The following is a 15,374-nucleotide window of genomic DNA, read 5'->3' as shown; positions in this document are numbered from 1 at the left end:
CGAAACACGGATTATCGTGAAAAATGTGTTAAAGCTCGTTATTTGAGGTTGAAATCGAACAGGTTGATTCTGAAATGAGCTCGGACGCGTGATTGAAAAACAGGGAGAAAAAGAAACAGGGTCCGATGCGACCTTCCGAACTAGTTGAAATCAAGTGTATAATACACGGTTTTCCGGATTCCGGTCCCTGAACAAAATTCTCCGGAAATCATATAGAAAGTTCCTCGGGTAAGATAAAGCGGCCACGCATAGTGTGACCACACGGAAGACATTTGGGGGTGTCGGTGAGCCACAAGCCAAAGATTCGCCGAAACTCGGATTATCGTGAAAATGTGTTAAACCTCGTTATTTGAGGTGAAATCGAACAAAGTTGATTCCCGAAATGAGCTCGGACGCGTGATTGAAAAACAGGAGATAAAGAAACAGTTCCGTACGACCTTCCGAACGGCCGAAATTGAATTGTATAATACACTTTTTTCGGGATTCCGGGGTCCCTTAACAAAATTCTCCGGAAATCACATAGAAAATTCCTCAAGTCAGATAAAGCGGCCACGCAAAGTTTGAGCACCAACGAAAGATATTTGGGGGTGCTTAGGTGTGTACAAACCAAAGATTCGCCGAAACACGGATTATCGTGAAAAATGTGTTAAGCATTCATTAAACTCGGATTATCATAAAAAATGTGTTAAAGCTCGTTATTTGAGGCTTAAATCGAACAGGTTGATTCCTGAAATGAGCTCGGACGCGTGATTGAAAAACAGGAGAAAAAGAAACAGGTCCTGATGACCTTCCGAACGGCCAAATTGAAGTGTATAATTCATCATTTTTCGAGATTCCGGTCCCTAACAAAATTCTCCGAAATCACATAGAAAATTCCTCAAGTCGAGATAAAGCGGCCACGCAAAGTTTGAGCACCAACGGAACACATTTGGGGGTGCCGGTGTGCCTGAAACCAAAGATTCGCCAAACACGGATTATCGTGAAAAATGTGTTAAAGCTCGTTATTTGAGGTCAAATCGAACAGTTGATTCCCAAATGAGCTCGGACGCGTGATTGAAAAACAGGAGATAAAGAAACAGTTTTCTACGTTCCGAACTTCCGAGCAAAATTGAATTGTATAATACACTGTTTTTTCGGGATTCTGGGTCCCGAACAAAATTCTCCTAAATCACATAGAAAATTCCTCAAGTCAGATAAAGCGGCCACGCAAAGTTTGAGCACCAACGGAAGATATTTGGGGTGTCGGTGTGCCCAAACCAAAGATTCGCCGAAACACGATTATCGTGAAAAATGTGTTAAAGCTCGTTATTTGAGGCTGAAACCCGACAGGTTGATTCCTAAAATGAGCTCGGACGCCTGATTGAAAAACAGGGAGAGAAAGAAAAAGGGTCCGGTACGACCTTCCAAACGGCTGAAATTGAAGTGTATATATATAATACACGGTTTTTCGGGAGTCGGGGTCCCGGAACAAAATTCTCCGGAAACCACAAAGAAAGTTCCTCGGGTCAGATAAAGCGCCCACGCAAAGTTTGAGCACCAACGGAAGACACACCAACGGAAGACATTTGGGGTGCTTGGTGTACCTAAAACCAAGATTCGCCGAAACTCTGATTATCGTGGAAAATGTGTTAAAGCTCGTTATTTGAGGTCAAATCGAACAGTTGATTTCTCAAATCGAACAGTTGATTCCTAAAATGAGCTCGGACGCGTGATTGAAAAACAGGAGAAAAAGAAACAGGTCCTAGATTTACCTTCCGAACTACCGAAATTGAATCAGTATAATACACATTTTCGGATTCCGGTCCCGCAACAAAAATCCTCGGAAATCACATAGAAAATTCCTCCAGTCAGATAAAGCGGCCACGCTAAGTTTGAGCACCAACGGATGACATTTGGGGTGCTTGTGTGCCCTGAAGCCAAAGATTCGCCAAACTCGGAATATCGTGAAAATGTGTTAAAGCTCGTTATTTGATGTCAAATCGAACAAAGTTGATTCCTGAAATGAGCTCGGACGCGTGATTGAAAAACAGGTGAAAAAGAAACAGGGTCCGCGACCTTCCGAACGGCAAATTGAATTGTATAATACACTGCTTTTTTCGGATTCCGGTCCCGGAACAAAATTCCTCGGAAATCACATAGAAAATTCCTCAAGTCAGATAAAGCGGCCACGCAAAGTTTGAGCACCAACGAAACACATTTGGGGGTGCCGTGTACCTACAAACCAAAGATTCGCCAAACACGGATTATCGTGAAAAATGTGTTAAAGCTCGTTATTTGAGGTGAAATCGAACAGGTTGATTCCTGAAATCGAACAGGTTGATTCCTGAAATTAGCTCGACGCGTGATTGAAAAAACGGGAGAAAAAGAAACAGTTTCCTACGACCTTCGAACTACTGAAATTGAAGTGTATAATACACGGTTTTTGGATTCGGGGTCCCGGAACAAAATTCTCCTAAACCACAAAGAAAGTTCCTCGGGTCGATAAATAAAGCGGCCACGCAAAGTTTCAGCACCAACGGAAGACATTTGGGGGTGCCGATGTGCCAAAAACCAAAGATTCAAGAAACTCGGATTATCGTGAAAATGTGTTAAACCTCGTTATTTGAGGTCAAATCGAACAAAGTTGATTCCTGAAATAAGCTCGGACGCGTGATTGAAAAACAGGTAGAAAAAGAAACAGGTTCCGGTACGACCTTCCGAACGGCTGAAATTGAAGTGTATAATACACGGTTTTTCGGGATTCCGGGGTCCCGGAATAAAATTCTCCGAAATCACATAGAAAGTTCCTCTGGTCAGATAAAGCGGCCACGCAAAGTTTGAGCACCAACGGAAGATAATTGTGGGTGCCGGTGTGCCACAAACCAGCATTCACCGAAACTCGGATTATCGTGAAAAATGTGTTAAAGCTCGTTATTTGAGGCTGAAATCGATCAGGTTGATTCCTGAAATCGAACAAAGTTGATTCCTGAAATGAGCTCGGACGCGTGATTGAAAAACAGGAGAAAAAGAAACAGGTCCAAAAGACGACGTTCCGAACTACAAATTGAAGTGTATAATACACGGTTTTTCGGATTCCGGTCCCGAACAAAATTCTTCGGAAATCACATAGAAAGTTTATCGGGTCAGATAAAACGGCCACGCAAAGTTTGAGCACCAACGGAAGATATTTGGGGGTGCCGGTGCCACAACCCAAAGATTCACGAAACTCGGATTATCGTGAAAAATGTGTTAAAGCTCGTTATTTGAGACCGAAATCGAACGGTTGATTCCCGAAATCGAACAGGTTGATTCTGAACCGAGCTTGAACGCGTGATTGAAAAACCGGAGAAAAAGAAACAGGTCCTCGACCTTCCAAACTACAAAAATTGAAGCGTATAATACACGGTTTTTAGTGATTCCGGTCCCGGATCAAAATTCTCCGAAATCACATAGAAAGTTCCTCGGGTCTGATAAAGCGGCCACTCAAAGTTTGAGCACCAACGGAAGATATTTGGGGTGCTTGGTGTGCCTGACAACCAAAGATTCGCCGAAACTCGGATTATCGTGAAAAATGTGTTAAAGCTCGTTATTTAAGGCTGAAATCGAACAGGTTGATTCCTGAAATGAGCTCGGACGCGTGATTGAAAAACAGGGCGAAAAAGAAACAGGGTCCGGTACGACCTTCCGAACGGCTGAAATAGAACGGTTTTTCGGGATTCCGGGGTCCCGGAACAAAATTATCCGGAAATCACATTGAAAGTTCCTCGGGTCAGATAAAGCGGCCACGCAAAGTTTGAGCACCAACGGAAGACATTTGGGGGTGACGGTGTGCCACAAACCAGCATTCGCCGAAACTCGGATTCTCGTGAAAAATGTGTTAAAGCTCGTTATTTGAGGCTGAAATCGAACAGGTTGATTCATGAAATCGAACAGGTTGATTTCTGAAATGAGCTCGGACGCGTGATTGAAAAAAAACAGGAGAAAAAGAAACGGGTCCCGTACGACCTTCCGAACTTGAAATATACACTGTTTTTCGGGATTCCTAGTCCGAACAAAATTCTCCTAAATCACATAGAAATTTCTTCGGTCGATAAAGCGGCCACGCAAAGTTTGAGCACCAACGGAAGACATTTGGGGGTGCCGGTGTGCATTCGCAAACTCGATTATCGTGAAAAATGTGTTAAAGCTCATTATTTGAGGTCAAAATCAAACAGGTTGATTCATGAAATCGAACAGGTTGATTCCTGAAATGAGCTCGGACGCGTGATTGAAAAACAGGGAGAAAAAGAAACAGGTTCCCGTTTACGACCTTCCGAACGGGCAAAATATACACGGTTTTTCGGGATTCCGGTCCCGAACAAAATTCTCCGTAAATCACATAGAAAGTTCCTCGCGTCAGATAAAGCGGCCACGCAAAGTTTGAGCACCAACGGAAGACATTTGGGGGTGCCGGTGTGCCATAAACCAGCATTCGCCGAAACTCGGATTATCGTGAAAAATGTGTTAAAGCTCGTTATTTAAGGCTGAAATCGAACAGGTTGATTCCTGAAATCGAACAGGTTGATTCCTGAAATGAGCTCGGTCTCGTGATTGAAAAAATGGGAGAAAAAGAAACAGGGTCCGGTACGACCTTCCGAACGGCTGAAATTGAACGGTTTTTCGGGATTCCGGGGTTCTGGAACAAAATTCTCCGGAAATCACATTGAAAGTTTCTCGGGTTAGATAAAGCGGCCACGCAAAGTTTGAGCACCAACGGAAGACAATTAGGGGTGCCGGTGTGCCACAAACCAGCATTCGCCGGAACTCGGATTATCGAAAAATGTGTTAAATCTCGTTATTTGAGGCTGAAATCGAACAGGTTGATTCCTGAAATGAGTTCTGACGCGTGATTGAAAAACAGGGAGAAAAAGAAACAGGGTCCGGCATGACCTTCCGAACGGCCGAAATTGAAGTGTATAATACACGGTTTTTCAAGATTCCAAGGTCCCGGAATAAAATTCTCCGGAAATAACATAGAAAGTTCCTCTTGTCAGATAAAGCGGCCACGCAAAGTTTGAGCACCAACGGAAGAAATTTGGAGGTGCCGGTGTGCCACAAACCAGCATTCGCCGAAACTCGGATTATCGTGAAAAATGTGTTAAAGCTAGTTATTTGAGGCTGAAATCGAACAGGTTGATTCCTGAAATCGAACAGGTTGATTCCTGAAATGAGCTCGGGCGCGTGATTGAAAAACAGGGAGAAAAAGAAACAGGTCCTGGATTTACCTTCCGAACTAACAAAATTGAATCGTATAATACACGGTTTTTCGGGATTCCGGGGTCCTGGAACAAAATTCTCCGAAATCACATAGAAAGTTCCTCGAGTCAGATAAAGCGGCCACGCAAAGTTTGAGCACCAACGGAAGACATTTGGGGTGCCGGTGTGCCACAAACCAAAGATTCTATAAACTCGGATTATTATCGAAAAATGTGTTAGAGCTCGTTATTTGAGGCTGAAATCGAACAGGTTGATTCATGAAATGAGCTCTGACGCGTGATTGAAAAACAGGGAGAAAAATAAACTGGGTCCGGTACAACCTTCTAAACGGCTGAAATTGAAGTGTATAATACACGTTTTTTCGGGATTTCGGAGTCCCGGAACAAAATTCTCCGGAAATCACATAGAAAGTTCCTCGGGTCAGATCAAGCGGCCACGCAAAGTTTGAGCACCAACGGAAGACATTTGGGGGTGCCGGTGTGCCACAAACCAGCATTCGCCGAAACTCGGATTATCGTGAAAAATGTGTTAAAACTCGTTATTTGAGGCTGAAATCGAACAGGTTGTTTCCTGAAATCGAACGGGTTGATTCCTAAAATGAGCTCGGACGCGTGATTGAAAAACAGGGAGAAAAAGAAACAGGTTCCGGTACGACCTTCCGAACGGCAAAAATTGAAATGTATAATATACGGTTTTTCGGGATTTCGGGGTCCCGGAACAAAATTCTCCGAAAATCACATAGAAAGTTCCTCGGGTCAGTTAAAGCAGCCACTCAAAGTTTGAGCACCAACGGAAGACATTTGGGGGTGCCGGTGTGCCACAAACCAGCATTCGTCGAAACTCGGATTATCGTGAAAAATGTGTTAGAGCTCGTTATTTGAGGTCAAATCGAACAAAGTTGATTCTGAAATGAGCTCGGACGCGTGATTGAAAAACAGGGAGAAAAAGAAATCGGATCCGGTACAAACCTTCTAAACGGTAACAAATTGAAGTGTATAATACACGTTTTTCGGATTTCGAGTCCCTAACAAAATTCTCCGGAAATCACATAGAAAGTTCCTCGGGTCAGATCAAGCGGCCACGCAAAGTTTGAGCACCAACGGAAGACATTTGGGGGTGCCGGTGTGCCACAAACCAGCATTCGCCGAAACTCGGATTATCGTGAAAAATGTGTTAAAGCTCGTTATTGAGGCTGAAATCGAACAAGTTGATTCCCGAAATCGAACAGGTTGATTCCTGAAATGAGCTCGGACGCGTGATTGAAAAACAGGAGTAAAAGAAACAGGTCCGATACGACCTTCCGAACTACAAATTGAAGTGTATAATACACGGTTTTTCTGGGATTCCTGAGTCCCGAACAAAATTCTCCGAAATCACATAGAAAGTTCCTCGGGTCAGATAAAGCAGCCACGCAAAGTTTGAGCACCAACGGAAGACATTTGGGGTGCCAGGTGTGCCTACAAACCAAAGATTCGCGAAACTCGATTATCGTGAAAAATGTGTTAAAGCTCGTTATTTGAGGTCGAAATCGAACAAAGTTGTTTCTCGAAATCGAACGGGTTGATTCCTGAAATGAGCTCGGACGCGTGATTGAAAAACAGGGAGAAAAAGAAACAGGTTCTCGTACGACCTTCCGAACGGCAAAAATTGAAGTGTATAATATACGGTTTTTCGGGATTTCGGGGTCCCGGAACAAAATTCTCCGGAAATCACATAGAAAGTTCCTCGGGTCAGATAAAGCGGCCACGCAAAGTTTGAGCACCAACGGAAGACATTTGGGGATGCCGGTGTGCCAAACCAAAGATTCGCCAAACTCGGATTATCGTGAAAATGTGTTAAAGCTCGATATTTGAGGTCAAATCGAACAGGTTGATTCCTGAAATCGAACAAAGTTGATTCCTGAAATCGAACAGGTTGATTTCTGAAATGAGCTCGGACGCGTGATTGAAAAACAGGGAGAAAAAGAATTAGGGTCCGGTACGACCTTCCGAACGGCTGAAATTGAACGGTTTTTCGGGATTCTGGAGTCCCGGAACAAAATTCTCCGGAAATCACATTGAAAGTTCCTCGGGTCAGATAAAGCGGCCACGCAAAGTTTGAGAACCAACGAATAACATTTGGGGATGCCGGTGTGCCACTGTAATACCCCGACTTTTAATAATTATTATAAGCCGACCGTGTTATGTCGCGAAATAATATAATATTATAATATAATATTATAATATAATAAATAACAAACTATAATCACAAGACGGTAAATTTAATCATGAAAGTAGGTACATATTTATGTTACTCAGTGTCGGGATAATACGGAAGTATTCTCGTAAGTTTACGTTTCACATAAGATAATTAAATATAGGATTGCGGGTATTGGTTAAACGCAAATAAGAAACCAATCGGACCCAAAATAATTAAGGGGACCGTGTCTTTGGGAGTGTAAAGCATGCTTGATTGTTTTTTATTAAACCTAGACTACCCATACTCCAACCCCACGCCTACACCAACAACAATGCAAGCCATACTCCTTTGTCCTTCTTCCTCCTTATTAAACCGACAAACCTACCCCTTTTCTTCTATTAATTCACACCCAACCGTGCAAGTGAGAAAGAGGGAGAGAGAGTGGCTGTTGACGGTGCAGCAGGGACGAGCAAGGGCCTATTGTCGACGACCTAAGGTAGCCGTGGTGGCCGTAGTGGCGGCAGGAAGGTAAGGAAACAATCTCTCTCCCCTGTTTTCATCTTTTCAGTCGGGTTTTGGGGGTTGTCTCGCGTTTTATAGAGATAGTAAGGGTGGTTGTTGGTGGGGTATATGGGCAGTGGGGTGTGTGGTGAGTGAAATGGTGGTGGTTGGGGTGGTTGTAGGTGGCTAGGGAGGCAGAGGCAGGTGGTATCGACCAAGGGGGCAGAATGGGTGTGGTTACGGGTTTTCAGGTGGGTTAGAATGGCTAGGTTTGGGGTGGCACCACCATAGACTCGGGGGAGGTCGAAGTGGTGGTGCCACGGTGTCTGGGTCCGTGGACTGACGGAGAGCAAGGCCGTGGTTGTTGGGCAGGGGACGCGTGTTGAGCTGCGGTGGTGTTAAAGGGAGAACATGGAGTGTTGGTGAACCGTGGTGGTGAACCGTGGTGGTGAACCAGGCCAGTTGGCGGCCTGGGTTTGGCTTGCCGGCGGGAGTCGACCCATTTCTGGGTGTCGGGGGTGGAGCAGGGTGATGTTGGTCCTGGCATGTGGTGGTTGGCGGTGGCTTTGGAGCTCGGGTTTGGGTTATGGAGCTCGGGTTGATGACGCGGGTTGGGGGGAGTAGGTGTGTGTGTGTGTGTCGTGTATCGAATAAGGGTCGGGTTTCTTCGCGGGCTGCGGATTGTTGCGTCGGTTTCATGGTTGGATATTATAATTACTATTGTTATTATTATTATTAGTATTATTATTATTATGTTAATATTGTTAGTGTGTTACAATTAGTATTATTAATATTGTTATTATATGCTTAATTAATTAATCTAGTTCCGACTTATTAGCGAATTAAAGACGGGTTTTTCATAGTTTAATTAATATAATTCGTTAATTGACCGTATTCTTAATTAATTAATATAATTCCTGTGCCATTAAATAATTGAGTTAAGTTAATTCTCGAGTTATTTAATATAATTAGAGTCGGGATTGTTCGAGTTGTTCAAGTGTTGGGTCGTTTCACCATATAATTCATTTAAACCTTTAATTGTCATTTTGGTTTGAGTTCCGAGTTATTTAAAACAAAATAATAATTAATAATGAGTAATTAATTAAAGACGGGTTTTGAGTCGGGTTGTTAAAAGAGAAAAGTTTCTATTTTGGGCAAGGCTACTATTTCGGGAAGTCTCTATTTTAGGAAACTTTCCACTTTTAGAAAGTCGCTATAGTCGGTATCATTGCTATTTTATAATGGGGGATAATTGAAGGAATAATAATTAAATAAATATTATATGTTTAGGTGACGGTTTTCGCGTGGAGTATTTTTAGCAGCTGTTTGGATTGTCATTCTGCAAATTGAGGTAGGGGAATAGACTGGGTTTATATTTCACTTAAATACTGAATCGTATTCTTGAACTGTCTTGAGAATTGCAGGCGATATTGTTTAACTTTTGTTATATCCTATTATGTTGTGGTATGGAGCGGAGATTATTCAGGGTCTGTGATATGGAACAGAGATTATTCAGGGTCTGTGATATGGAGCGGAAATTGTTCAGGGTCTGTGATATGGGACGGAGACTATTCAGGGTCTGTGATACGGTATAAAGATTATTCAGGGTCTGTGATATGGAACGGAGACTATTCAGGGTCTGTGATACGGTATAGAGATTATTCAGGGTCCGTGATATGGAGAGGTGGAGGATGTGACGAATTGGAAATAGAGTTATGAATTCTGTTGTCGTACTTATTCTATTTTCCTACTCAACTTCATAGTTGACCCCGTGTATTCGTGTACGCCTGTGATGAACCAAATTATTGGGGAGCAGATTGACAGGTACTTGAGACCATGGAAGCTGGATGGGAAGAGAGGGCTTGGATCCGGACCAGACTAGAGTCTAGATCACTTTAGTAGTTTCATTTCATGTTGTCAGACATTCACCTTATTTTCCAAGGCAAACTTTATTTCTGTTGTAATGACATTACATTTGTTTAATAAAGTACTGCGCTTCTTTCCCTTTGTTATCTACTACCTCGGGAAACCGAGATGGTAACACCCTTAGTTATTTGGGGAGTCCTAATATAGGCCCTTAAATAAATGGGGGTGTTACAAAGTGGTATCAGAGCGAACGATCCTCAGGCCTAACCAAATGAATCCAATGAACATAGGAAGAGTCTAAATAAAATGAACCCCCGGGATAGGACTGTTAGGAGCACACTTAAGGTAAGGGATGAGTTAGGGGCCCCCTCACACCGAACCTTTTTGGCCCTCTCAGTTTTACCCGGGTACCCCGAGTGCATACGAGAGAAAGGGGTAGAATAGAAAAAGATGGGAATTTTGGAGATGATAAAGGAGTTAATAAGATTTCTTGGTTATGTCAATGATATTAATAAGGAAACCGAGGGTTTGTGAAAGAATGCTTAATGTGCTTCAGAATTAATTACGATATATGACGGTGTTGTGACTAGTGAAATTATGAAATTCCTTATGTTGTGTAAGTATAGTATTCTGTCTAGTGATATGCGGTTATGTGATCCCTGAACCATGTTTATATGTAGGTTGTAGTGGGAATAGTTGCGCATGTTTATAAAGGGATGATTATTATGATTTGGGGCATATAGCCTAATCTAGATAGGTACTCTTAATCAGTGAGATTTACTTATTTCCTTTAATAGTATAGAATGCCTCAAACAAGGAGGGGACCAGTAGTTGACATCACGCAAGAGGAGCTAGATCTGTTGCTAGCCGAGAATGCGGCCCTAAAGGCCAAGCGTATGGATTCAGCTAAGATGAGCACGTTTATCGCGAGGCACAACCCTACTCAATTCACTGGGGATGGAGAGCCTCACTTGCTGGGAGAATGGTGCCGGGAGTTCAGTAATTTGTTCGAGCTTATAGCTTGTCCGGAGGAATTGCAAGTCGATCAAGCTGCTCATTATCTCCGGGTATGGCCGAGATTGGTGGTCTGCAAACAAAATGTCTATTCGTGAGTCTGCAGCAGAGCATGGGAGTGAGTATGTAGAGTGGGATGTGTTCCAGAGGATCTTACATAATATCTTCCTTCCAGAATTTCAGAAGGACAAGCTGAGAGAGGAATTTGACATCTTCAAAATGGCAGAGGATATGACAGTGGAAGAATATTATAAGCAATTTACCCAGTTAGCTAAACATGCAGGAGAAATGGGCTTCGATGAAGCAATGTTAGCTATGAAGTTTGAGAGGGGACTGACAATTGGCATCAAGAAAAGACTCATATCCGCTCCGCCCACCACAGTCCGTAACATCTACCTCGAGGGGCGGCGGGAGAGGCTTGGCTTTTGAGATGATTAAGGATGAGAAGAAGACAAAGGCCGAAAAGAGGAAAGCTGAAAGTGAGAACGCTGGGTCGAAGAAGCAGAACTCCAACAGGTACAGTGGGTACTTCACCAACAATGCTTCGGGAAGTAACCGCAATCAGGGTGGCTACAAGAGTGGTAGAACGGGGTCCGGTACCGTTGGGTTAGTTTGCTATGGTTGTGGAAAGATAGGGCACAAGCGTGCGATGCCGATCGTCCGTGGGAATCGACCCGAGGGTACCACACATCTACCTGGATATAGTGGTTCGCGCATGCATGCATCTGGAAGTAGTGGATACCGTGCTCCCATGTCAGGCTACGGAGGAGGTATGAGGTCTGGGGCTAGCAGTAATTACCAGCGGAGCTACAACAATTACCAGAACCGTGCTCAGCAGAGTCGCATCGATACAGCGAAGGAAATAATCAAAAGACCGGAACCGAAGGGAACCAGCAGGCTGGGGTGGCTACTACCAGCCAGAGTGGAGCTAAGTCCAGTGGCAAACTTTATGCCATGGGGAAGCAGGCAGCTAAAGATGATGCTCATGTGGTGACTGGTACATTTCTTATGAACTCGAAACCTACCTTTGTGCTTTTTGATTCCGGAGCTACCCACTCCTTTGTGTCTAGAGAACATGCTAGGACCATGGATCTTGAAATTTTTGATTTGATTATGGATTCTGTGACTATACCTTCTGGAGAGTCTGTGTCCTGTAGTAGAGTCTATAGGAGTGTGCCAATTAAGATCGGGGAGGTTGTCTTTCATTGTGATCTGATTGAGTTTCCCTTGGGGGGATTTGAGGTAATTCTGGGAATGGATTGGTTGGGGAAGTATAGGGCTTTTATCGACTGTCACCAAAAGAAGATTTCCTTAAGGGGACCTAAGGGAGTGAGGGTGTCTTACAAGGGATACTTGGTAAAACCTAAAGTCAAATTTATTTCTGTTAACACCCTTAAGTCTAGTCTGAGGAAGGGGGACCAATTAATCTTGTGTCAGATGTGGGATTGTGAGGCGGGGACCCCTAGGGCTAGTGAGATACCTGTTGTACGAGAATTCGAGGAAGTATTTCGAGATGATATCCCTGGGTTACCACCAAAGAGAGAAGTGGAATTTTCCATTGATCTAAAGCCGGGAGCAGGACCGATATCTAAATCACCGTATCGGATGGGACCGAGAGAGATGGATGAGTTGAAGAAGCAGTTGGATGAGTTGGCAGAAAAAGGATTCATCCGACCTAGTGTGTCACCATGGGGAGCACCGGTGTTATTTGTAAAGAAGAAAGATGGGAGTCTGAGGCTTTGTGTTGACTATCGAGAGTTGAACAATGTAACCATCAAGAACCGATATCCGTTGCCTAGAATTGATGATCTGTTCGACCAATTAAGCGGAGCTGGAGTTTTCTCCAAGATTGATTTAAGATCGGGGTATCACCAACTGTTGATAAAGGATGAAGACATTCCCAAGACCGCTTTCAGAACGAGGTATGGCCACTATGAGTTTGTGGTAATGCCATTCGGGTTGACTAATGCACCAGCAGTTTTCATGGACCTAATGAATCGGGTATTCAGTCCATACCTGGATAAATTCGTGGTCGTGTTTATTGATGATATCCTGGTATATTCCAAGAATGAGGAGGAGCACGAAGATCACCTGAGGAAAGTATTGAAGGTACTAGAGGAAAAAGAATTGAATGCAAAATTGAGCAAGTGTGAGTTTTGGCTGAAGAAAGTTGCCTTTTTAGGGCATGTGATTTCTAAGGAAGGGGTGTCCGTCGATCCAAGCAAGATTGAGGCAGTGACTAAGTGGCAGAGTCCTAAGAGCGTGAGCGAGATTCGAAGCTTTTTGGGTTTGGCGGGTTACTACAGAAGATTTGTCAAGGACTTCTCGAAGATAGCAAAGCCCTTGACATCGTTGATGAGGAAAGAGAATCGTTTTGTCTGGGATGAGAGTTGTGAGAAGGCATTCTTAACCCTTAAGGAACGCCTGACAACAGCTCCTATCCTGGCCTTACCAGATGGGAGTGAGAATTTTGAGGTTTATACTGATGCTTCCAAGCATGGCCTGGGGTGTGTATTGATGCAGAATGGGAGAGTGATCGCCTATGCTTCACGACAGTTGAAGACCTACGAGGAGAATTACCCTACCCATGACTTGGAGTTGGGAGCAGTAGTCTTCGCACTTAAATTGTGGCGTCATTATCTCTACGGTGCGACTTTTAAAGTGTTTTCGGATCATAAGAGCTTGAAGTACATTTACACCCAGCGGGAGTTGAACATGAGGCAGAGGAGGTGGATAGAGTTGATTGGAGATTATGACATGCAAATTATCTATCACGAGGGCAAGGCGAATGTGGTGGCGGATGCACTAAGTAGGAAGTCCATCCATGCTTTGTGTAGTGCCAGATCGAGAGTAAGATTGTATAATGAGCTGAGAGAGATGGGGATTTACATGATCCGGAAGGGAGAGACCCTTGGGGATTTGACTGTGGAGCCAGAGTTGTATGGAGAGATTCGAGAGTTGCAGAAAGACGATGTTAGAATCCAGAAGTGGCGTGAGATGATTGAGAGAGCTGATGGAGGGGTCAAATCCAAATTCAGCATTCATTCCGATGGTAATTTGAGGTTCAATGGGAGGTGGTGCATCCCCGACAATGAAGGATTGAAGAAGAAGATTCTAACCGAGGCTCATGCCACGCCGTATTCCATTCACCCGGGGGGTGACAAGTTGTACAAAGATCTTAAGAAAACTTTCTGGTGGCCGAATATGAAGAAGGAAGTTGCTGAGTTTGTGTCTCGATGTTTGACATGCCAGAGAGTGAAAGGGGAGCATAAGAGGCCGCAGGGCAAGGTTCAACCTCTAGAGGTGCCAGAGTGGAAGTGGGAAAGTATATCTATGGATTTCATTGTGGGGTTGCCACGAACTCAGAGAGGCAACAATATGATCTGGGTGATTGTTGACAGGTTGACTAAGTCTGCTCACTTTATTCCTATGAAAGATACCCGGAGTAAGGCCGAGTTGGCTAAGTTATATGTTCGAAATGTGCTCAAATTGCATGGTGTGCCTAAGGACATTGTTTCGATCGAGATTCGAGATTCATATCTAGGTTTTGGCAGAGCCGCAATCGCATTGGGTACTCAAATGAAGATGAGTACGACTTTTCATCCATACACCGACGGTCGACTGAGAGAACTATTCAGACCTTGGAAGATATGTTGAGAGCTTGTGTGCTAGAGTTTGGGGGATCTTGGGAGGATCGACTGGGGTTGATAGAGTTTTCGTATAACAACAGCTATCATGCTAGCATTGGGATGGCCCCTTTTGAGGCCTTGTATGGGAGGAAGTGTAGGAGTCCTGTGTGTTGGGATGATCGAGCTGATGCGGTGGTGTTGGGACCAGAGATGATCCAAGAAATGGTGGAACAGGTTCGGGTTATCCTGCAGAAGATGAGAGCTGCCCAAGATAGGCAGAAGAGCTATGCTGATCTCAAGAGAAGTGATATTTCTTTCGAGGCTGGAGAGAAAGTTTTGCTGAAAGTATCGCCGATGAGAGGGGTGATGAGATTTGGGAAACGGGGAAAGCTGAGTCAGAAATTCATTGGACCATATGAGATATTGGACAGAGTGGGAGAAGTGGCATATCGACTAGCTTTACCTCCATCTCTAGCTAAAGTCCACAATGTATTCCATGTCTCACAATTGAGGAGGTATGTGAGTGATCCTTCGCATATACTAAACCATGATATTGTTGAAGTAGACGAACAGTTATCCTATGTGGAGATGCCAAAAGAGATCCTGGACAGGAAAGTAAGAAAAACTAGGAAGGGAGAAACAGCTTTAGTGAAAGTTTTATGGACTAATCACAATGTCGAGGAAGCTACGTGGGAAACTGAAACGTCTATGAAAGAGAAGTACCCGCACTTGTTCATCTAAGGTGAGTTACGAGGACGTAACATTTTTTTTTAGGGGGGTAGAATGTAACATTTCGAAGTTTTTACGTATAGCCTTATAAAGTACAACCAAATAAGGAACAAGTAAAAGAAGTTGAGTAAACCCTTTAAGCGGTTACGTTGGGTGAACTTCGGGACGAAGTTCATTTTAAGGGGGGAAGACTGTAATACCCCGACTTTTAATAATTATTAT

General features: G+C 43.8%; 1 protein-coding gene across 1 annotated transcript; it reads left to right on the top strand.

The window, feature by feature from the left end:
• The first annotated feature begins 11,224 nt into the window (after positions 1-11,224).
• On the top strand, positions 11,225-15,164 carry LOC141639644 (uncharacterized). The gene is made up of 6 exons (XM_074448722.1): positions 11,225-11,564; positions 11,618-12,497; positions 12,594-12,716; positions 13,101-13,523; positions 13,632-14,119; positions 14,467-15,164. Exons 1-6 carry the CDS (start codon positions 11,225-11,227, stop codon positions 15,162-15,164), a joined length of 2,952 nt encoding a protein of 983 aa, XP_074304823.1.
• Positions 15,165-15,374: the final 210 nt, after the last annotated feature.

The sequence above is a fragment of the Silene latifolia genome, unplaced genomic scaffold (genome assembly GCF_048544455.1).
Source record: "Silene latifolia isolate original U9 population unplaced genomic scaffold, ASM4854445v1 scaffold_497, whole genome shotgun sequence".
Taxonomy (NCBI): Eukaryota; Viridiplantae; Streptophyta; class Magnoliopsida; order Caryophyllales; family Caryophyllaceae; genus Silene; species Silene latifolia.
Note: the sequence above shows the minus strand (reverse complement) of the source record. Positions and strands in the feature narration are given on the sequence as shown.